The sequence below is a fragment of the Musa acuminata genome, chromosome BXJ2-1 (assembly GCF_036884655.1).
Source record: "Musa acuminata AAA Group cultivar baxijiao chromosome BXJ2-1, Cavendish_Baxijiao_AAA, whole genome shotgun sequence".
NCBI classification, from domain to species: domain Eukaryota; kingdom Viridiplantae; phylum Streptophyta; class Magnoliopsida; order Zingiberales; family Musaceae; genus Musa; species Musa acuminata.
Window position 1 is genome coordinate 1,483,520 of NC_088338.1, and position 24,111 is coordinate 1,507,630.

The window sequence follows — 24,111 nt, forward strand, 5'->3', positions numbered from 1 at the left end:
ATAATTAGTTAATTTTTTTATAATTTAGGATTAATTATAGATTATCCTATGTAATTAGTTACTTTTAGTATCCCGATCTTTATATTTTTAAAAGTTACAATAAAATTCTTATACTTAAGATTAATGTCGTTGTTCCAACAAAATCTCTCTTTTCATTTTTAATTCTATAAAATTATATTTTTAATCATATAGAGATCTCGTTATTTTAATTTCATAAGTATAAAAATCTCAATATAATTTTTAAAAATATACGGATCAAAATATTAAAAATAAAAATAACTAAGTAATTAGTCGCTTCCCAATCAAAGACGGAAGGAGAGAGAGAGAGAGAGAGAGAGCTATTTATAGCAATGCTACACCAAATCCGAGGTTTGCTGGGTTGACCAAATCTGTGGCAGGAGTGGACGAAGAACATCCATACTCCATGTTTCCCTCGCATCCTTTCTGTCTGCCGCATTGGTCGAAGGTAAGAGTCGTGGCACATGAACGATCGATCGCCTTTGTCTTTTTATTTGCAGGTTTCCCTTCTTTCTTTCCCATCCTTCTCCTCTTCGCTACAATAATTCTCACCACCCGGTGGGAGCGAAAAGCAGAGGAAGGGATCGAAGGACAGCGCGGCAAAGACGGGGAGGTAATTAATTAGTAAGGGATGGATGATAGGACCGAATCTATTTGTTAGGTTTGCGTTCGTTGATTCATTCAGGTATAGATCTTGCAGCAACAGTGGAAGCCATGGGTGAAGATGATGAGAAGCAGTCAGAGAAGAGGTACATTTCCTCGGAGGAGCTCCGGTTGCACAACACGCCTTCGGACCTGTGGATCTCGATCCAAGGTAAGGTCTACGACGCTACCCACTGGGTGAAGGACCACCCGGGCGGCGAGCTCCCTCTGTTCAACCTCGCCGGTCAAGACGTCACCGATGCCTTCGTCGCTTACCACCCGGGCACCGCTTGGTCCCTCCTCGATCGCCTTCCCCTGGTCGGCTACCTCTCCGACTACCGAGTCTCCGACGTGTCCAAGGACTACCGACGCCTGATCACCGATATCTCCAAGAAGGGCCTCTTCGACAAGAAGGGTCACATAACCTTCATCGTCCTTTGCCATATGTGCCTCATGTTCGCCGCCGTCGTGTACGGCGTCGTCTGCTCTCCCAGCGTGTGGGTCCATCTCGGCTGCGCGGTCGTGCTGGGGTTCCTGTGGATGCAGTCGGGGTTCCTCGGACACGACTCCGGCCACTACCGTATCTTGAGCGGCCGTCTGGTGAATCGCATCATGCAAGTGGTCACCGGGAACTGCCTCGCCGGAATAAGCATCGAATGGTGGAAGCGGAACCACAACGCTCACCACATCGCGTGCAACAGCCTCGAGTTCGACCCCGACGTGCAGCACATCCCCGTCCTCGCCGTCTCCTCCGAGTTATTCCGCGGCCTCACGTCCTACTTCTACGAGCGGAAGATGAGCTTCGACGGGGTGGCGAGGTTGCTGGTGAGCTACCAGCACTGGACGTTCTACCCGGTGATGTGCGTGGCGAGGTTGAATCTCTTCGCGCAGTCGGTGCTGTTGCTGCTGTCGAACAAGAGGGTGCAGGGGAGGAGCATGGAGTTGGTGGGGTTGGGGGTGTTCTGGGTCTGGTTCCCGCTGCTCGTCTCCTACCTGCCGAGCTGGGGCGAGAGGGTGATGTTCGTGGTGGCCAGCTTCGCGGTGACCGGGATCCAGCACGTCCAGTTCTGCTTGAACCACTTCTCCTCCAGCGTCTACGTCGGGCCGCCGCGGGGGAACGACTGGTTCGAGAAGCAGACGATGGGGACGCTGGACATCACCTGCGAGCCCTGGATGGATTGGTTCCACGGGGGGCTGCAGTTCCAGGTGGAGCACCACCTGTTCCCGCGGCTGCCGCGGTGCCAGCTACGGCGGATCGCGCCCCTGGTGCGGGAGCTCTGCAAGAAGCACGGCCTTCCGTACGACAACTTCTCCTTCTGGGAGGCCAACGTGAGGACCATCAGGACGCTGAGGACGGCGGCTTTGCAGGCGAGGGACTTGGCCAATCCGGTCCCCAAGAACTTGGTGTGGGAGGCGGTGAACACCCACGGATGACCAACGTCTTCGGCCCACTCTCTCCGACACAGTCTTCCCTTTCCTACACGGCTTTTCTTGCCCAAGGGAAAAGGAAATCCAGGAAAGAAGGAAGAACATATCATCATCCGCATATAGATAGGGTGTCTATGGGATTCTCCATCCATCTTTGTCGTGTGATTCTGCATTCGATCGAATTGATGTTTCTTCTGTCTACATTTTTCATATGAGAGAAGAAAAAGAGTCTGATAGCATGAAAAGCTCCGATGCAGAGAGAGAGAACAAAATGGTGGCAGTCTGCATTATATGTAGCCTCTGTTAGGCCAACAAGAAAAATGCTAATAAATACTGTATTAATACGTCATTAATTATTAATCAAATTTACAGACACATTATTACCAATTACAATTATATTGAATACGTCTATACTGTTTATTATCAACCTTGTCGGTCATTGGTGTGATCCATAAACTTACAAGAAATTATTCGTTTTCGGTTATGCGCGTATCGACTTACTTACGAGTCTTTGGTTTTCGTACTCCTAAATCAATGTGAGACTAAATATCTTTATGATATAGTATAAGAAATAAAAATCATGTAATTGTAAGCACAATTTATTGAGCAGGAATCAAGTTTTATGGCCAAACCCAGCAGAGTTCCTTCTGGTTTCCTTTCTGTTTCAGCTCTCCTCCATGTCGTCTCCTACCTTTCTCCCATCTCTTGGATCGAAGTCTAATTAGCTGTGTGTGGTCGGAGTAATCATATGCATCCAAACGTTGCTTTATGTAAAGCTATTATTGGCTTTGGTATAGGAGACACTAACAGACGAACATAAATAAGAGACTCGGCATTCGCTGCTCGTCTACGCTACGAGCGGGGGCGGCGCTTGAGGGGGTGCTTCGTAAATTACCACTCGATTTCCGGCAGGCGACGGTGGCACGTAAGGCCTCCTCGAGGCTTGAGACGCTGTCATGGTAGTGGGGCTTGGGATGGGATCGTCCGACTCCCCGCATCGTCCAGCTCTGGCTAATGCCTTCCTGGGAGTACCTGCAAGATCGCAGCATCCAAACCTTGCTTTCAGAACACGAATCTGTAGATCTAGCATCGACCGGAAGAAATCTAGTTTTTGCCTCGGAAAAGGAGGAGACAAAAGAAGGAAGAAATTGGAGTGCTGAGTGTATGCGCACAGGAGAAGGAGATGGGAGGATGGCATCCGAGCAGGAGGATGGTGAGAAGAATGACGACGACGATCTGTTTCGTGGATTCAGCCATGGCAACAAGAGGCAGAAAGAAAGATAGATCGAGCGATCGATCGATCTCTATACTTGATATCGGTCGAAGGAGATAATTGGAATGGATGATTGAATTGGATGGTTCTTGTGAAGACCGCCAGCTCACTGTCTCTCGGAAGCTGGTGAGACGGCCGCAATTGAAGAACCTGGAGGTCGTTGACTTTGACTTTGACGTTGACTTCCAGTAAACAGGTTGGCATGGGAGATGGGAACCATATATCAACTAGAGGATGGAAGGACATTAAGGTCTTGCCAAATTGGTAGCAGTCACTTTTTGATTTTGGTCTGAATATATCTTTATCTTACAATAATAAAAAATTTAATGTGGATTTATATAACTACCGTTAAAAATAATAATTTATATAACAATAAAAATTATCATCCCAAGAGTTAATAATCGTTATGCCGATCACCTCGATAATTATTATACCACATCGAATATAACGAGGATATTATCATATCATCAGTCGCCTCAATGATTATTTTGACTAACTTGACGATTTTTTTTCTAAATAATTATATTTTAAATCGTAAACGATTAGAAACTCATGACTATAAATAGTTATTCATCTTATTTCTCATAATCTTTTCGAATCCTAAAATTATTTTAGTTCGGACACGTTACTAACTTGAGCAACGAAGAAATCAAGAACACTGATTTTGATGAAAAACACTCTTTTGAAGGCCGTGGTCACTACAAAACAGTCCACAGCTTCTCACTGTGTTATTATCATCAAGCATAGTTGACATACATATGTATACATATATCACAACTGGTACGGACCTGTTAGATAATACATTGAGCAGCAGAAATATCTATAAGGTTAATCGACAGAACCATGAGCAACATTGTAGCAGTGGATGTGGCGTCAATTATTGATGAGCTTGTAAGGAGGCTTGTTGAGAGCTGGGGAAGGATCATATGCTCCATAGTCATTGGTCTTAACATTATCCTTGGATGAACTCTGCATGTGTATATAGATATGATCACAGTAAGTTCTAGAGTTAATAATATATACAAGTCAGACACCAATTTAATCTAAATCTATTATATGTAATCTTGACACTTTGGATCCTTGATAATATGAGATTATTTTCTTAGTTCATCCAAGATAGGTAAATAATAATTTCTTGAAAAAAAGAAAAACCTCTAATTTTACCATATTTAAATACCTTTTTCGTAGCTTCGTGTGGTACCGAAGCATGATGCATCAACTTCTGATGACCTAAAAAAAAAAAAAAAGTTAGAATGGTAAAAAAAAAAATTTTGATCCACTCATAAAGAGAGAAAAAAAAAAGACCTTACGAGGTTCCTTAGTAATATTCTCGGGATTTAAATTCTATCGTTACGATAAAATTTTCGTTAGAATGAACCCTTTCATTAAATAAATGAACCTAATTTTTACAATTACCTATCGTACCCACATATAGTTTTTCGTTCAAAATCTTTTACTATCCGGAGTAAAAGAATTAGTAGGTTTATTTTGCAAAACCCAAAGTGAGAATATACTAAAAATATAAATTTATTCGACATATCGAAATATGGTTATATATATATGAGGATTGGTCATTCGAGCTAACGTAAATCGATATCATATTTACATATGGATCACACCTACATCATTGTAGGTGTGATCGGACCTATTTTTGATAAATTTGTTAATATTTAGATATCGTATATGGTATATATATATTTTAAATATTTTTGTCGAGTCGAGAAATAGTTTTGATTGTATATCTTTTCGGTAGATACAAAATATGTGCAAAGAAATCTGAATTTAACATTGACTAGCTCGGAAACTATTAACTACAAACATCAAAATGACACAGCAACCAACCTGCAAATGATTCTGAGGGTGCAGTCGCTGACAAGAGGAGGAGGAGGAAGAAGAGAAGGGCCACCGAATCCATCTTCGATTCTCGATTGATCTGTTTCCCCGTCCGTTCCAAGGAGGAGAATATAAGGAGGTCAGGTAACTCAAAGTTGCACAAGGGAAAAAGACTGGACAAGCACTCACTCTCTCGATGGCATCCGTTGTGTAGTCACTAAGGTTAGTGGATGCGTGATGGTTCGAGTTCATTGGCGAAGCAAGTTATCCTCAGCATTCTTCTCCTCACGCGAATCCTAATGGCCTCTGATGTGGTTGAGTGCGTGCTTTAGTTCAGAGCTTCCAGTTCATTTGCAGATGGCACTCCGATGGTGGAAAAATGAGGTGTTGGTTGTGGCCACGCTGAACTTTTGTCTCCTTGTTCTGCTGCCGACGATGCAAACGAACGTAAAAGATGATGTGATTGAATTGGCAAGTCTCTGAACAATCTCTTGATACCTCATGATGTTTGTAGTGACTTCGACCATCTGAATCGGTTTGAATCGATTACAAGAGATTAATTTGGCTTTGTTGCATCAAATCATCGTAACTTTCTCACACAACATCAGAATTGCTACCGTGACCGACAAGAAGAAGAAGACAATACGAGGCATTAAAAGAAAGGACAGTTGACTTGCCACTGGAAGCAACACTATGGATCGAACGGATCGTGTCCAACCAATACAACCTAATTCTGCCATTAACGGTGTAAAGTTCAACTAGATTTCATTATCGATATCAGGATTAGGCAGAAAGGACAAAGGAGGTGAGGATGGTAGATATATGCTTATGAAAGTACAAGCAAAGTTACAAGCTACACTTTGATGCTGCTGCCTTTTTGCTTCTATACTTGTTTATTATTTATATTACTTATCATTTGTCTTGTAAAAGTCATTGAAAAGAAGACTCCCCTTTCAGCTCAAAAGACTATGAGTGTTGTTTGTCAAACATTCCACCAATTTCTAGGTGAGTGATTTTTTCATTGATAGGATTCATAGTGGACTACTTTAAGATTCATAGTGCTTATGTTGTTGTCTTCTGTTTCTTTTTGGTTAAAAAGGTTGGATTCGGCCCTTCAAGATCTTAAGCTATCATTCTATTTTAAACCACAAGTGTATTAACTTTAAAATGAGGAAACAAACATACAACTTGTATACAATGATCATCAAACTCTTAATTTGGATTTGGCTTTTCCTTTATACAACTTAAGAATTACAGTCTCTAATTAAGGATATTAATCTCAGTTCTTGGAATCTAAATAACATAATCAATCATTAATGACAAAATATTGTCTCTAAATGTCAAAATAATGACAAAAATCCTTTTACTTGATGGCCAATTTTCATTGTCAAACCCTTCTTTTTTGGCAAGGAAGTGTGTTCTACGTACACAAGTACATCAAATTTTCCAATGCCTGAAGGACTAGATATCTGATTGACATAAAACTTGGCGAGAAATTATTTTTCTTAAATCTGAAGGATTATTTCTCCTCGGTAGCTTTCACTTCTTAAGCTTGACAATACGACTTTGTAGAAGACCTGTCAATCATGGAGTTCCACGCTGTTCCATTGAAAAAGACACTTTGTACGCTGTGACTTCTTGCAAAAGGCTTCATTTGGTCTTTCATGGCCTCTTTCAACAATGGGTGCAGAAGCCGATGAATTCATTCAGCACTTTTCTTTCCTTCATGGCCTTTTTCAGCACTGGGTGCAGAAGCTGATGTTTCCATTCAGCACTTTTCTTTGGCCTGATTGATATGGAGATATGCATACTCTCTTTAGATCTTTAACAGCACCAGAATCCACAACTTGCTACAGTCGTCACCTTTCCAAGATCTTATTCTGGGATCATCTTCCACCACATATAATAAACATACAATATGGTGTCACCAAATTCGCTGTAAAAGCCTTATCATGCTGTGTTGAGGTACTCTTTACGAGTAGGCACCACCATCATGGTTGACCATTCGCCATGGACACCACTGCCACTAAGAGCAAATGTAGTTGAGGCTGCAGATTTTGTTTTCTTGTTCAAGTTGTTCGGTCACTGACCTCAAGAACATATGAAAACTTCTTGCATTATCTACTCCATTTGTTTCTAGTTAGCAGTAAACTGGTAGGGCCAAATCATCCTGTTCTGTTGTGCCGAGTAGAACCAGTCACCGTGGCAACATGATTTTGGACTGAGCCGGAGACAGATTACTCCTCTAGCCTGTCTATGAACTCCTACGAACCCCTATGTGCTCCAAGGAAGATAGATGCCCCTGCAAAATAAAAGAACCATCAGAAGAACTTCAGTGAGATCTCCTTCATTGCACAAGTAAAGCTTAAAAGAAAGTAGAGAGAGAGAGAGAGAGAGAGAGAGACTTCCTTTATACTCTGAAATTCCCTCTCTCTCTTATGGGGCTACTTAGCTGACAAATGCAGATCAACCATCCTGCTCCCACCAGGGAGCCCTACCACAAGGAAACTGATGCTGGCAATCCTTGTGCAGATCCCCTAGCCTAGACGACAAGACTGACAATCTTGCACTTAGAGTGACATGAAACACTATCACTAACCTCCTCCGGTGAAAGCAACAGTACTGGCTAAAATGATGTGATTGATAATGACGTCCAGATGGTTCCTGAGATCTCAACAGTAGGAACTGGCTGCATCTAGAGAGGGGCAGCAGCTCAGCTAGTCATCACCTATCCATGTGCCAATGTGGGATAGGTCAAACTTCACCCTCATACTGAAATAATCGACAATGTGAAACTGCAAGTGGTAAAATATCTGATGCAGTTTTGTCTAATTAAACCAATTTCTCTTAGTGTGATCATATATGTTGCATCTGACATGATGAAGATAGAAGTCCAAAGGAGCCTTGGCTCATGGTTATGGCCATGAAAAGGCACTCTGGGAGTTATGCATGCATTTGGCCAAGTTATCGTCCTTACCTTTTCGGAGCTTTCATGCAGAGAGGAGAGAGAAAATAAAAATCTCAGATAACTAATGAGTATGTAGGTGAGTGCCTATTTATTGATGTGCTCTTTGCCGTGCTTCTATCATACGCCCCCATTCTTTCTTTGTGTGCTCGCCCGTTCATAATCTACATGAAACTGACTGGGTAAACTGCTCTCTCTCTCTCTCTCTCTCTCTCTCTCTCTATATATATATATATATATATATATATATGGACCACCAACAGACGAGAACAGAAAAGAAATGAATATATATACCTTGAAGAAGAGCTGCAGCATCCTTCTTCATTGCCAACCAATGATAGTGGTAGGCCAGAAGACAAGCACTGTCGAGTAGCAAGCATCCATTTTGCTGCTGTATATAAAATCTGAACTCCTTCGAGTGTTCTATAAAGCCAGAGGCCTTAGCAACTATTGATACTTGGTAGTGAAAGGAGTTCTGACAAGGAGGATACATGGTGAGGCTGATCCTGGGACTTTGTCTTTGCATCACATTGGTTGTCTCCTCCATGCACACTTCTGAACCTCGAGTGATCAGCCGATGGATGGCAACCAATGGGGAGTTTGCATTCGTAATCGGGCCAATCCGGGGGCAGATGGTGGCGACAGCAGCATATGCATCGAAACGCACGATTCCGGGAGGACCAGACCCACAGCATCACTCCATGGATCCTTGATAGCTGGTTTTGGCACACGCAATTTCAAGTGCATTTGTAACCGTTGAGTAAGTGGTAATAAAAACAAGACTTCTTTCTCAATCTCCCTTTTATGCTCTCATAGAAATCTGCATACACAACATAGCTGAGCTACTGTTTAGTAATTAACAACTTCAAAAGGTAAAAGATAAACTACAGTTTCAAGAAACAAGAATGATCTACCAAAATGGTGAGTATATTGCATAATTGACAAGTCAACGGTTCACTTGAATGAACAGGACAATACATCTTCAACTCCATTGTTGGTCAGCACAAAAAGACAACATCTGACTGCTCACTGCATTATACAAATATCAATAATAATGTCAAAATAATATAACAAAACAGTTTTGACTGATATGTACAACATTTGAGTTCCTTCTCTTTATTGTCATTTAATCACCTGTTAGAAATCCATACAACTTCTTCTATAATCTCAACTTGCTTCATTCCAGAGCATCACCAAATTATTCCTCCAGCTGTCATTTTCCTATTATGAATTTCCCTTCAAATGTCTTATACCTTTTCTCTTAAAAGCTACCTTGTAGACATGATAATACGTCAACATGCACCTTTCTTGTGGTAATCCTTCTTGTTTCTCAAAGCTAGTCTGTTTTGATCAAATTAGATCAGGCAAGTCTGTTTTGATCAATTATAAACAATAATCATCCAACGGCACACCCTTTTTTTGGCACTTTAAAGTTTGAGACGGAGATTAATTCTTTGTCATGAAATATGCAATACCAGCCTGATGAAAGGGCATCAAGCCAACAATCGATGTTTTGTCCAAAGAAAATCCAAGAAATATCAAGCAAGAAAATGGTGTCCTCTAAAGTACATTGTACCATGTAATCCAAAATCCTTGAGGAGCAGTATAGGCACAAGAAGAAAGAATAGACCTCCGTAAAGCTGTGAATTATTTTAGTCACAGAGAACTAATACTTTTGGACCATGTTAGTAGGCCCATTCCATACAAGTTATACTAACAACTCAGGCTGTTAAAATGGTACCAGAGCTACACTATGGACCCTCCATTTTGGCTTCATGCACTATGGGACAGATTTTGTCTAGGATAGGGTTCCTCATGGACGAGTGAAGATGACAAAACATCCATATTTGATGCAAATTTTGACCCTGAAAGGACCCAAATTTTATATAATGCCCTACCAAGGAAGTCAGATTTACAAAAGTAGGCTCATAACTGTTCAAAATGAATGATGAACATGTAGCATTCAATCTGTTCTAGTAACTTCAACTTAAGAAATTAGGGAAATAAGAGTTCCATCACATATAATGCCAAATGATACCACAGATCCAAATGTTCTCAAAAGCTGTTCGAACTAATCCGTGCTCCACTGGTCTGGCAAAATCCAATCTTCGAGTCGTCAAACGGCACGGCTACACTCGATTCCCATCAAACACGAGCGATTCCCAACCAAACGCACAATTGCCCACGATTTCCATAACAAAGACCAACAAAATCAAAAAGAAAAGAAGCGGACAAACGAAGGTATGATCGGAGAATAACCCGGTTGGATGTTTTTCCGGTGCTGGATTGAGTAGTGACTGTTTGGCGGCGCCGAGGCGAGAGATCCAGAGATCGGAATCCATCAATTCGTGCGACCGAAACCATCGGATACAGCGACGTGGGACCTCGAAATCCCACGACAGACGATCGATCGAACGCGAGAGCGGGGCGAGGGGGAGAAGGAAGGGGCGAAGAGATGCAGAAACTGGAATTTTCCTTTTTCCTTTTAATCAGATTACCATACCAACTTTTTGAGCAAATTACCGATCAGCCCTCACCTTATTAAATGAGATGTTATTTACTAAATTTTATAATATATGAGCCTCTAATAGCAGAAATATGTAAATTATTCGAAGAAATTGATAATTTGTTACTATATTTTTTTTATTCAATAAATTAAAATAAATAATAAAATGAAGAGTTATTATCATATTTAGATGCCGTAGATTAGTAATAAATCCATCAATTGGGGTGTGTGTGTGTGTGGTGTATATATATATATATATAAGAAAATCTTTGTTATTTTATCAAAAGAAAAAGGAAAACATCAATGCATTCAACAAATATACGAAACAATTCACAGTTGTTTGTACATGTGAATATATAACTTGGAAAATAAGAGAAAAGAAGGTATAACTGTTCCATGGATCTATAAATATTCACTGCTAAAGATTAAGAAGGTTCACTGAATCTCCTACTAACCTTTTATGGTTGCGGGTAGACTGCTTCCACTCCGATGGTCACACTCAATAGAAGGATGCAACAGAGCCTGGAGTTTGAAGAACCCTAATAAGCAATGGATCCTTTATGAAACAAAATGGTTTTTACTGCAACAAAATGACAGTGCAAATTCAAAATCCTAATCTTGAACCATCTTAGATCACATACCAAAATCCTCAACAAATGTCATACTATGGTACGACATCTTCACTGGTGTCATATTAATAACATTATCATAGATAGATGCAGGTAAGAAACCATGCCATGACCTTTAGCGATTCCTTCGGTTATCAAAACGTTGACGTCACCTCCGAACCTAGGCCGAGCAGCAACCAGCTTTCTTGACAGCAGATACATCATCCTTGGAGCCAATATTGATCGTCTGCCCCTTTGGCAGAGATGCAGGATCATTACCAGCTTCAAGTGCCTTCTTGCACACCACATGATGTATCTGGGTAAGCACTTCGCTGAAGGCATTCTCCACATTCATCGACTCCAGAGCAGATGTCTCCATGAAGAAGGAGTTTTCCCTCTCAGCAAAATCCTTTGCATCCTCAGTGCTAACTGCCCTAAGATGGCGCAAATCTGCCTTGTTCCCAACGAGCATGATTATGGTGCTGGAATCAGTATGCTCCCTAAGCTCCTTCAACCATCTTTCTACGCTCTCGAATGTTACATGACGAGTTATATCATACACAACCAGTGCACCAACTGCTCCTCGATAATATGCACTTGTGATTGCCCGGTATCTAATTTAACAGAGAAGCAAGAGTTATAGCTTGCACATGCTTTATACATTGGAAGCACCATATCTCTAGAAATGAGGAATGACAAATGAGTGCAGTCCAAAGAAAGAGCTTTATGGTGATCAGATAAAAGGAAAAAGAAAGATCTTTATGTGCTTGGCATATATAACACATGCATACGGTAATGCTTTCCTGTGAGGAAACACAATTGTAGATATGAAAGTCATTCATTTTAACTTAAGCAAAGGATTTGACACCAAGAGATTAAACAATTCACATTTCTAGTACAAGACATAATAAAGCAAAGGATTTGACACCAAGAGATTAAACATCAATGACAAACTGATTTTTCCAGATAGCATCTGATGACATAGAAGCTTTCTTCAAGATTCATCACTACCTCCAAAGAGTTTGGAGGTATTCAACTCTTCATTATTTGAAAATACACAAAAGAGTTTCATTATCTAACTGAGCAAATACAATTATATTGGAGAGGACCAACTAAGCACCTAAACATGGTATGGTTCTTACCCTTACAAGTGACTAAACATATTGCAAAACTTATTTCGATTTGTTTCATGTTATACTGTTATGATAACAATGCATAGGACATTAAAATTTCATAGAAATGTATATATGTGCACTAAGTGGCACCTTTGACCCATTGCATAACTTAGATGCTTCTTGATCACTGATGTACAAGAAAAGATTTGCCATACAGCATTGCCCTTTGTCAAAAGTAAATGCAGAAGATCCATTTTCAAGAGGACATACCAAGTTTATATGTGAAAAAAATGCCATAGCATGAAAAATGATGCCTCGATGCTGCACAAAAAGTGATATTTAATACTGTGGATATGGAAGTAAAGTAGTCCATGCATTTACATAATTCATGAATACAAATCAACTGCTTCTATGTGCCATTTAATAGCAAGAAAAATGTAAGTTTGTGAATGTATGCAAATTAAAATATCATGAATTTGTTGATATAAAAAAGTCCCATACTATGAGAAATTGAGAGGCAAAAGTACCACATTTAATTCTAATAATTAACACCAGAAACTTAGTAAAAATATATCACTCAAGAGATCTTAGAGTATAATGCAGACCAAAAATTTTCCCAGACATCACATCTATCCGATCCTGATCGGATTGGTAATATCAATTGGATCTCGACTTACCTCTAGCTATCATTATTCATTGTTGCAGAATGAGGAGGAATGCAAACCTTTATGAATAACAGGCATCAGTTGGTGGTAAGCACGGTGAAGAAATAGGGACAACGACAGTGATTAGAAGAGAGATGATAAGAAAGAATAACATGCCATCAATCCATGAATTAACTAAAGATGATCCCCATATATATGGCTACAGAATCCATTTCTAAATAGGTTCTAGATAAAGAAATAAAAATAGCAATAGGACAGAATTCAACTTAACATCTAACTATCCCTACCTAACCAATCCAGATATAACATAATTGATTATCTTCTAAAAATAACATTGAGAAAAGACATTGCAGATCTAAAGTAGATTAACATAATCAATGTAGAGCCTAAACATAATCAAATTTAATTCGTAATCACCTACGGATTGCATAGCTCGCTTCAGTACATTCAATAGCATCTGCAAGATCATCCTTTTGCTACATAACAAGTTTAGTCCTACCGCCTGATACGGTATGAAATGGTTGATATGTACCAGTCAATCCATTGCTCACTTCACTACATTCAACAGCATTTGCAAGATCATCCTTTTGCTACATAACAAGGTTAATTGTACCACCCAATATGGTACGAAATGGGCGATACGTACTAGTCCACCCGGCAACCTCTACAAAGACTATCCTATTTTGGGCAGTACACAGTAGGCAGGGGTGTACCACTTGGTACACCCCCTATCTCGGGTGATACGATCGAAATTCAACCGTCATTGACCTATATCAGTCGGTTGGATTCCAATTATACCAGTTCACTTGGGTTAAATCATGGGTGTCTAACAGCCAATTTGACCATTGGACCCCTGGTTTTGGCTGTTTTTCCTCTTTCTAAACCCTCTCCCACCCCTCTTTCACCCCCCCTCACTCTTACTCTTTCTCACTCTATTTCTCATTAAGAAACATAATCGATGATCAGAGCTCATCAAAAGTTCAAAAGCTTCAATTGGAGGGTTTCAAAGGCATCATTTGGTGGAAGATCTCTTCAATTAAGGTATGTATGACTTTTCACTAGCTTATCCTAACAACCTATAATTACTAGCCATTTATGACTCACTTGCACACTACTCTTATCAAAATTAAATTGAAATTATATTAAATTAGGATAAAAAGCAATTAAAATGGTTTTTTTAATGTCAGGTAATTTTCAACTATTATTTGGTCATTTTTCTAAAAACCAGTATGTACTGACATACTGACATACGATACACTAGTATTGACTGGTACAGGTTAGGACCACATAGATGGAGGTTCAACGATTCATCAAGCTATGGAGGTTCAGAAATGGTTTACTATGGAGGACTTGCCATTTATTGATTTTGATTATCCTAACGTGTTTCAAACCTCATTCTGTCAGTAACTTGAGTTTACATCATCTTATCAAGTTTCACTTAAAAGGGTGAAACCACTATGGGAAGGATCAATGCACGCAGCCGAAGACATAGAGTGGTTATGTAATCCATAACTAGATGACTCCTACATATTTGGCTACATAATCCTTTTTCGAATAGGATTCAGTATAGAAATTTAAAAATTGTGATAAGATAGACTTATAATTTAAACTGATTATATCTATCTAATCAATCCAAATTTAATATAAATGGTCATCTACAGAAAACTCCAAATTGCCAAAAGAATATCACAGATCTAACTACAACATAAAATAATTGGAGTCCGAAGAGTCCGAACATGATCAAATCTAAGTTATAATCAGCTCTAGATCACATTATTAGTCCCTTATTCTGGGATTAACATCCTATATCAGCCCAATAAGTCACTGACATGTCAACATCAAATGGCCACCTGAGTTGAATTTAAAAATTAGAAGAAATCATCCTTAACAGCTACCAAGTAGAGTAGCTTCTATAGTCTTTAAATATAGTGGTCTATCATCACCCTTATGAGGCTAATTCATTACTTGATAATGCCATATTGATATATAACATTTTAAAAATAACGAATTTGATAGTAATTGTAGTATAATGAGTTTGTTTTAATTTTGAACATTTTCTAGACAATCTCAGTGTCATTCCCAATTCCTTGAACCTTGTTACTTAATATTTATGAGCTTAAAAGAATGATTAAAATCCTCTTAACTGAAGTGAAGTGTGAAACACTTCTTTAATTTTCATAATAGACAAGGGCAAAATTTAGTAAAACAAAAGGAATCTGGACAACCAGCTTTCAGATATATCATTCAAAACATTGACATGCCCAAATTCTTTGCACTGTATCATCTATCATATCCTAGACAAGATCAAAGATGTACAAATCTAGAATCTGAACAATCTACAGTCAAAGAATTGACATCTAAAGTGGATTCTTTGACTATGTCTCCTCTAGTATCCTCACAATTAGGATCTGAAACACATCATCATTTAGTATCTGCTAGAAAACAATTTGAAGAAAAATACTTATCACACACAATACCATATTCAAAATGAAGGTTCTTCAAGGATCATATATGATATGGGAGTAAAGCCTCACAGAAAACAGCAATGGAGGGTGACACTGATAACACCTACATGACCCAACATGATGTCAACACGGTTAAAGCTGCCTATTAAATTCCTTTGTTCAAGTTGACATGGCAATATATAAACTGCCAAGTCCCAATGATTAACAACATGATACAAAAACTGAACAACCCGATGCATGTAACAACCTATAACAGATGAGATATATGGATATGTGGTGCTATAAAAATGGACCTCCTCCAGCGTAAACTGTAAAGTGATTGAACTCACTTCAGATTAGTCTCCATATCGGAATGTGTGTTGACCTGGGGCCTGAGGATTGGATGAGGACCCACTAAACATATTCCCAATGCCCCCTCTAGTTTACCCAACTGATTTTAGAGCCTTTTTGGTGCAAATCACCTTGGTTCAAATGGACACTTTAGTTCAGAACATTTCGATTCAGCAAGTACATTGGCTCAACCCATCCCAGCTTGGCGAGTACCTCTTCACAATTCACCTCAATATCTTAGTTGTCTGTTGCATATTATTCACCTTAGCAGAACAACCAAAGTCAGCTCATCAGTCTTAGCTCAATGATACAACCAAATGTGACCTCATCAATAGACTGACTTCCTCAAAAAGAAAAAAAAGAGACAAAGATGACCACTAAGACAGCTAAACTTCTATTTACTATACAAGTATTTTTCATTTTGATCAAATTTGCAACTTGTTAAGAAATTGGATTATTGGTGTGAGGAGAGGTACCAGAAGACATAAGAAAACTTTATTAGAAATTGTAAATAAATATTTAAATGCTCCGGATTTAACTAAAGATATTTTTTCATATAAAATTCAATGGTAAAAAAAATTCATGTAGTTGAACCCTAATAACTGGGACATTGTGAGTTCTTATTGTTGTAATTATTGTTGTTGTGATAAGTTAAATAAACACTAATTAGGTCCTACACTAGGGAATTGATTCCTAAAGAAAAAGAAACCAGCAAGTTAAGGTCAAATATTTGTGCCCTCTCAAGAATGTCAAAAACTTAGTAGTAGATTTATAAGTCTAAAAATGTTGACGCAAATAAATTTTAAGAAACAATTCTGATCAAATTGTAATTTGCTCGAATTCAAATGCTATGATTATTAATACTAACGAAAAGATTGAACAGAGGTATTGATTGTATGTGCAAGTTGCAAGGACTCTGATATGAGCCTTGTGATACAACATGACGTGTGACATTGAGTGAATAAAAGGCTGCAGATGCAATCAAATATATGGAGTAATAAAGAAGTGATTCAACAAATAGAAGTTCCATGAGTGGAGGCATAAGTTGTTGTTATATTAAAGTGCATGTGAGGGAAGATACAATGGAGGAATTTATGTGAAAGGTTTGAAGAATTGATGCAAAATTACAAACATGTTTTGGTGTTTGGAGAAATAATTTTGATAATCACATGGATGAAGCCCTCAAGAAAGGCTATTCAAAACTTCTTTGAAAGTTGGCGACAACTCCTGCAGTCACAACTCCTGTACCAACCAAAGCCAGAGCCCACAGACAATGTGGGACTAACTGGATCGGGGTGCAACACCAAAATTAGTACTTGTTCCAGTATTTTCACGTGCTACCTCAGCGTCGAAACGCCAGGTATCTGAGGAAGAAAGATTTCAGGAGTCACTTGTTTTAGCTATAGAATTACAAACCATCTGGCCAGGTTGTGTCCAGAAAGAGAATAATTACGACTATTGCAGAGGAATGGGAGTCTGAAGACAAAGATGAGATTGAAAAGTAGGCAGACGATAAGAAGGATGTTGCTACTATAAACTAAAATGACAATTATCCTCCGAGAATTGTCAACCGTCATTTGTAGTATCAACCCTAAATGCGTTGAACAGATATAACAAGAGATCAGATCTGACAAATGGCAATCACACCTCACGGCGGATCTGATACCCAGGAATGCGAGGCCGACCTACGGAAACCTAGACATGCTACAGAGAGAACGGATCGAAATCATAATCATAACAAATCATGTCAGGGAGGATAGGCAATCCGAACCTCTCCTGGCCGGCTGTGTCCCAAATCTGGGCCTTGACGACCTTCTCATCGACGCGAATAGTTCGTGTGGCGAACTCGACGCCAATGGTGGACTTGGACTCGAGGCTGAACTCGTTCCTGGTGAACCGCGAGAGGAGGTTCGATTTCCCGACGCCGGAGTCCCCGATCAGCACCACCTTGAAGAGGTAGTCGTAGTCGTCCTCCGCCTTATACGCCATTCAACCTCCAACACCAACAGCACTGATTCCGACGCCTCGACGCCGGATATGAGGCACGTGCTCCTTCCGCCGCCCTTTCTCCCGACTCAATGGAAGGAGTGGCGGTGGCGGCTCTTCGTCGTCGCCGCTAGGGTTCTTGGCATCAGCGCCGGGCTCAGGAGATGAGCGAGCGAGACAGCGACGAGCTCGAACGGAACGAGTCTTTTCAGAATCATATATATAGTAGATGAAAAAGGATACCCATTGTGATTATACTTACAATAACATAAAATAAAATAATATTAATAAAATAAATTAAATAATTATTTTCGATGAAAATATCACATTTTGGGTTTTTCTTTAATATTTTTTTTATATTTCTCACACAGAGTTCCTAATTTTTTTTATACTCAAATGCTTTCCTATAAAAAAATAGATTTTTAATTCAGTAATAAAAAACATAGTAACTTCATTCAAGAATATTATAACTGAAGTTTAAATATTTTAAATCATCATGAATCTTACTTATTAATTTTTATCATACATCTTAAAGTTTTACAAAATAATTTATTAAAATATTTTTGAATGATTTGCTTAAAAATAATTTAAAATTCTTATTTATTTAGTAGAGTAAAATTTTGGCTGCAATAAATTAAGATCATTCGGAGTCGATCTATATCTAATGTACGAACTTATCGTAAGTCGATCGGGTCGAGTCAAATTTCTTATAAAATTATATTGGGTATGTTCGATAAAAATCATTTAATGTTTAAATTGGTAAAATATTTAGATAGTTCAAAAGTTTGAAAACATTATTTTGATCCAAAGTGGTGCCTCTAATCTTTTTATAATGGTTTCTAGTAATGACTAGAAAAAAAGTGGGGGTTTAATTTATGAGATAATTATGTGGTGCCCCCTATAGATTTGATTCCTTCCCTATAAAGAAACTTACAATGTTAACCACACTTGTAATTCCATCAATTACATCTTTATGATTATATCTTTATCTCATTTTTGATTTGGCTAAGAGAATTCTTTTAAGATCACTAGAAAGAATTCTAAAAAAATGAATAAGCATATGTAAAATAATTAAACTACTATAAAGACTGTCTCACTCATCTCTTATTCTCTTATTTATTTAGACCTTTCCTATTATTTTTGTATATTCGATTAATTAATTGTGAAAGAGTTTTCAATCCACAAGTCACTACTAATCCAAACATATTTCATAATAAAAGACTTAAACCCTCTTTTTTTTCCCACTTAACCTTAAATCTATCTCCATATACTTTAGAAAATCTTATAATATTTATATTAATTTATTATAAAAATAATAATAATAAATAATGAGATATATTTTTTAAGTTGCACTTAGTTCAGTAGCCAACAACATTTTAACTCCATCTAAAATGCTATAGTTTAATTATTTTATATCTTCATCAATCTTAGTTATTAGTTTTATCATTATATCTTGAGGTTTTTTTTAATGATAATTTATAGTATAATTCTTGAATGATTTTGGAAGAAAACCATAATTATTTTAATATATTCCCTAATAAAAGATAATAAACCTTTATTTTTTTCATTTAACCCTAAATCTATGAAAATATGAGTATTAGAAAGTAATAGATACTTTCTTTGGGATATATGAAAGTAGAGTGCACCAATATGAAAATAGATGCATAGAGAAAAAAAAAAATCCAAAATATGATATTTTTATTCGAAAAATCATCCAAATTAAGCCTTTTTCGAGGAATTAATGCAAAAAAAGAAAAAAAAATCGCATATTCTTCCCAAAATTCCCTTTCCATAATAATTATCTTTTCTTCTCGCCAGCTTCCATCTCCTTTCGCTTTATTCTCCGCGTCTGCTCTTCTCTTTCTAGTCTTCTCGATCGGGCAGTTGCATTCGAGAGCCCGTCGGAGGACGAGGAGAGAGTCAAGTGAAATGTCGAAGAGCTCACCGCAGGCGGCTAAGGGAGGAGAAGGAGGAGGACAACATGAGGGGACAAGCGAGTCGGCCACGGTCGCTGCCCACCCGTTCGACTTCCATGTGTCTGGTCCACGCAACTTCTCCTCCCCTAACTGGAGAGATCTCATCCGCTCCACCTGGTTCTCTCTCTCTCTCTGTCCTGATTGGAGAACCTGGTTCTCTCTATCGACTTATATATATAAAAAATCTATTGCCTTAACCAAGTTTGGTTCTTGAAATGTATTCGAGGGTTTAGAGTTGTTCCTGGGGTGGGTTTCTAGGGTTTCTTGCCTGAAAGTTCTTGTGGAGTAGGCCACCTTGTAGAAAGTTGAGTTTTTTACCCTCCAATTTCTTTCATTTTAGTGTTTCTTTAGTTTTTCTTTCTGGGGATCATCAAATTGGGATGCAAAGTATCTTCAATCGAAAAGAGAGTGAGTGTCCTACAGTTTTCTGTTTTGTCTTGGTACGGTATCTTTTAATTGTGGGTATAATTGGGAGTTTGAGGTCCAGATGAGCACCCTGTTGGTTTTCTTTTCTACGTGGGTTTTGGGTTTCTCCTAATTAAACAAGAAACAATCATAGATTGTACTAGCTTAGTTTGATGGGAAATAGTTGATGGACTTATAAAGGATATAGATGATGCCAGAGATCTACCTAATCTCCATTGTTTAAGTGAACTTGAGCTTGTCGAAGGAAAAGAACTTTTTAGGTAAAGCTAGAACTCCATATCGATTTATATCCCTTGTGTGGTTAAATGTTCATCTTCATCAAGTAATAGAAATCATGATATTATTTTTACCTCTGCTTAATAAATCTGCAAGCATGAGATGGGTTAAAGTATCCATATTGTAGAAGGATGATTCTGCAGATGGGTCTAATTAGTCTCATAAAAGTTAAAACCATGATATGATGCTTCGATGAGCTAAATTTTATATGAAATCCATTAGAATAGTTTTCAACATAGTTTTAAATAATTCTTTTTACTTGCTAGTGTAAAGATTAAACCATACTTTTGCTTGTCATAGAAAGACCAATAACTTCTCTACTTATTTAAGGTATGCTGTTTTCTGTTTCCCACATCTTGAATGCTCCTATACCAACACCTGAAGCAAGCAATTTCCTACATGAGCATTTAGTCTTATAATCTTATTTATTTCCTTCAATCTCACTCCATTTACAGGCAATAAACCTGAAAATGTGGTGGCATTACCATTGGATGGCCAAAAGCCCAAAGAAGAATGAGAGTGAAGCAATATTTTCCATCGATTGATCTAAAGTAGTTGTCTAGCCTAAACACTGTAAGACATCTCACATCAACCAATATAATCAATCACTAATATGCTTCTCAACTAAAAGATATATTAAGACTAGTTTCATGCCACGTCTGAACTTCCCTAGCCTTGGAAATTAACTGTAAGGAAGAATAGAGGTATTAACAGTCCATTCTAGTATTGAAATTTATTTCATAATCTGCATATTCTTGCACAAAGAATTTATATATAAGTTTCAAACAACTTATCAGATAAAACCATGAAATAGCATGAAAGTAATTACTGGCTGATTGCATACTTGTTTATTTCATGTTTTAACTGAAAAAGCAAACCTAAGATACTTTTGGTCAGCAAAATGCTCAATGGACTACTTCACCCTTGATTATTCTGAGCATCACTGTGTGTACAGAAATTAGCAAAGTTGTCCATCAAGAGGAGAGCTCTGAATAATCAGTATATTCATGGTCTTGTTTGTGACAGTGACCACCACTCTTGTTCTACCTTTTTTTTTTTTCTTTTCTGAAACACTGATTTTTTTATTGTCTCTGGAACTTTTCTAGGTATACATCCTTTCAAACCATATTTTAAAATTCTGATGCATTATGCTAATCACTCTTAATTTTGCTTCAGGAAAGATCCAAACTACAAAAGGATGGTAATAGCATGTTTCATTCAGGCGGTCTACTTGCTGGAACTAGATAGACAAGATAAAAAAACTGAAATGAATGGTCTCGCTCCAAAATGGTGGAAACCCTTTAAATATAAGCGAAGACAGACACTGGTGGATGATAGAGATGGTTCCATATATGGTGCAGTTCTAGAGTGGGACCGATCTGCTGCTTTGTCTGAACTGATATTGATGAAACCAGCTGGTGCACCTAGGGCTGTCCTAGCACTCAGGGGGACATTACTGAAGAATCCAACCATTATGAGAGATTTAGAGGATGATCTGCGTTTCCTGGCTTGGGAAAGCTTAAAAGGTTCGGTCAGGTTTCATGGAGCTCTAGAAGCACTTAAGCTGATGGTTGACAGATTTGGCAGCAGCAATGTGAGTATTGCTGGGCATTCCTTGGGAGCTGGATTTGCTCTGCAAGTAGGCAAAGCATTGGCCAAACAAGGTGTTTTTGTGGAGTGCCATGTGTTTAATCCACCATCTGTGTCAGTGGCAATGAGTCTCAGAAGTGCTGGTGAGAAGGCAGCCTTTCTCTGGAAGAAAATTAAGGACATACTGCCTTCAAAAGGTGAAGTTTCAATTGATAAGAAGGAGAAAGCTTCTGCAAATGGAGAGATGTTCAGTAATGAGATAAAGAAATGGATGCCTCATTTGTATGTAAATAACAGTGACTATATTTGTTGTTATTACATTGATGCTGCTGGCACTGCTGTTGCTACTGATGTTAGCTCAGACAAGGCCAAGATGATTAACAACAGTTCAGGAGAGGCAGTGGCAAAGCTTTTTGTCATGACTAAGGGGCCGCGGAAGTTCCTTGAAGCCCATGGATTGGAGCAATGGTGGTCTGATGACATTGAACTCCAACAGGCTCTCCACCAAAGTAAGCTCATAAACAGGCAGCTGAGGTCTCTATACATAGCAGCTCATGGAAAATCTTGATACATGCTCTTTTCAGAGTATGATAATATCATTTTTTTTCTCTTAACCCTTTTCTGCAAAGTCGAAAGGTGTTCATGATACCTAGTTTTGTGATATCTAGTATGATTCTGAATGAGAATTGAAAGTTACAAGCTCCTATAGGGGTATCTCATTCTTCAGTTTACTGTTTCACTTGATTGTGAGCCTGTTGGATGCTTTCTTTTTCTTCTTACTATTTCTGCATAAATTGAAAGTTGTTCATGACATATGCAACTGTTTCCACTCATTCTGTATGAGAGTTTTCTCTCTCTTTCTGCTTAGTGACCATAACCTTGTTTCTTGGTCAATTTGATATACTCAGTGGTATATTGTGAGTGAAGTTTTCTGTTTTTATTGAACAGTGATCAAAATGTAAGTTAAATTGGCAAATATATAGCCAAAGAACCTATATGAAATATGAATTTAGCTTCTAACAAAATAAAACACTTGAGAAAGAATAAAAGAACATGCTATTTATGGGAAATTAGATGGAGGATTTGGACAGTAGTTAAATCAGCAAACTCAGGTCACATATTTTGAGCCTGCAAAAACTTGGAAGTTTTGGAGTTGTCTAACAAAATAGCAAACCTGCAGATAAGAAAACAATTAATTGAAACTTCTCTTTCCACCATGAAAACTGCAGGAGATAAGGAAGCTAAAGCTAAAGAGATGTAGGAGACTAATAGATGGGCATATCTCTCTTATCCTTCAACCAAGCCAAGGAGACAATGAACACAAACTTGATAAAGACACTGCAGAATGTTATCTGGAATAGCACTTTCTTAGCTTTTTTTGATGGATATGTACAAAGACAGACTTCTAAAATGACCTTTACATGTCAAGCCAAAACACATGCTCTACCAAAAGTGCATTCTCTATAGTGTATCTCTACAAGCTTCCTGCCACCAAGTGGTTTGTCCCCCTCCATGTTCTTGTTTTCATAGGTGGAAAGAACCCACCCACCCACACATGTAGGTTCCTCAGCATCTAATACTCGGAAACTTATTCGATCTTATCTTGTAGGAACTACCACCATCCATGCTTTCTATCACCATCAAATCTTTTTCCATGCACTGTTTGAGATGAATATGAAAGAGAATCAATGGATAATTCTAATTATTATTGATTAAAAGTCGGATAACATATACAGGATTTGATTTATAATTTTAACAGCTTAAGAATCTTGAATTGAATGAATACACAATCCTGCATATATATTAAACTGATCAATTTATTTTAGGCTTATTGAATTCAAAATCTAACATGGTTGCTACTCTGGTTTGTAGTTCATGATTTCCATGATTGCTATCATATATAATTTTTATTTTCAAATAATGTAAGAAAATAAGAGAAAAGAACTATTCCACAGAAATAATTTAATTTAATTTTTTTCACATAGGATAAGTGACGAAGGTGAATTCGT

General features: G+C 38.2%; 3 protein-coding genes and 2 long non-coding RNA genes across 11 annotated transcripts; 2 read left to right on the forward strand and 3 right to left on the reverse strand.

The window, feature by feature from the left end:
* Positions 1-373: 373 nt before the first annotated feature.
* Positions 374-2,289, forward strand: LOC103988108 (delta(8)-fatty-acid desaturase 2-like). Of its 2 annotated transcripts, none has more exons than XM_018822496.2 (2): positions 374-631; positions 710-2,289. In XM_018822496.2, the coding sequence occupies exon 2, from the start codon at positions 733-735 to the stop codon at positions 2,092-2,094; it is 1,362 nt and encodes a 453-aa protein (XP_018678041.2). In that variant the 5' UTR covers positions 374-631; positions 710-732; the 3' UTR covers positions 2,095-2,289. The 2 variants fall into 2 exon arrangements, with proteins under 2 accessions (XP_018678041.2, XP_018678037.2); XM_018822492.2 differs by having other exon boundaries at positions 380-631; positions 719-2,289.
* Positions 2,290-2,837: 548 nt separating this feature from the next.
* On the reverse strand, positions 2,838-5,377 carry LOC135598358 (uncharacterized). Its single transcript, XR_010481532.1, has 4 exons — positions 5,204-5,377; positions 4,539-4,591; positions 3,261-4,330; positions 2,838-3,120 (listed from the first exon to the last, which is right to left on the reverse strand). It is a non-coding gene; the product is annotated as an uncharacterized LOC135598358 (long non-coding RNA).
* A 1,144-nt stretch (positions 5,378-6,521) lies between these two features.
* Positions 6,522-10,734, reverse strand: LOC135598359 (uncharacterized). Of its 4 annotated transcripts, none has more exons than XR_010481536.1 (3): positions 8,454-10,655; positions 7,794-7,922; positions 6,522-7,496 (listed from the first exon to the last, which is right to left on the reverse strand). It is a non-coding gene; the product is annotated as an uncharacterized LOC135598359 (long non-coding RNA). The 4 variants fall into 4 exon arrangements; XR_010481534.1 differs by lacking the exon at positions 7,794-7,922 and having other exon boundaries at positions 8,454-9,188; positions 9,294-10,649; XR_010481535.1 differs by lacking the exon at positions 7,794-7,922 and having other exon boundaries at positions 8,454-8,979; positions 9,074-10,644.
* Positions 10,735-11,049: 315 nt separating this feature from the next.
* Positions 11,050-18,016, reverse strand: LOC103988091 (ras-related protein Rab11B). 2 transcript variants are annotated; one of them, XM_065091507.1, is made up of 3 exons: positions 17,620-18,016; positions 11,408-11,887; positions 11,050-11,187 (listed from the first exon to the last, which is right to left on the reverse strand). In XM_065091507.1, the coding sequence occupies exons 1-2, from the start codon at positions 17,835-17,837 to the stop codon at positions 11,455-11,457; spliced, it is 651 nt and encodes a 216-aa protein (XP_064947579.1). In that variant the 5' UTR covers positions 17,838-18,016; the 3' UTR covers positions 11,050-11,187; positions 11,408-11,454. The 2 variants fall into 2 exon arrangements, with proteins under 2 accessions (XP_064947579.1, XP_009404888.1); XM_009406613.3 differs by lacking the exon at positions 11,050-11,187 and having other exon boundaries at positions 11,209-11,887.
* A 1,641-nt stretch (positions 18,017-19,657) lies between these two features.
* On the forward strand, positions 19,658-22,828 carry LOC135598360 (GDSL esterase/lipase At4g10955-like). Of its 2 annotated transcripts, none has more exons than XM_065092016.1 (2): positions 19,658-19,927; positions 21,689-22,828. In XM_065092016.1, the coding sequence occupies exons 1-2, from the start codon at positions 19,764-19,766 to the stop codon at positions 22,668-22,670; spliced, it is 1,146 nt and encodes a 381-aa protein (XP_064948088.1). In that variant the 5' UTR covers positions 19,658-19,763; the 3' UTR covers positions 22,671-22,828. The 2 variants fall into 2 exon arrangements, with proteins under 2 accessions (XP_064948088.1, XP_064948089.1); XM_065092017.1 differs by having other exon boundaries at positions 19,682-19,927; positions 21,694-22,828.
* The last annotated feature ends 1,283 nt before the right edge of the window (positions 22,829-24,111 follow it).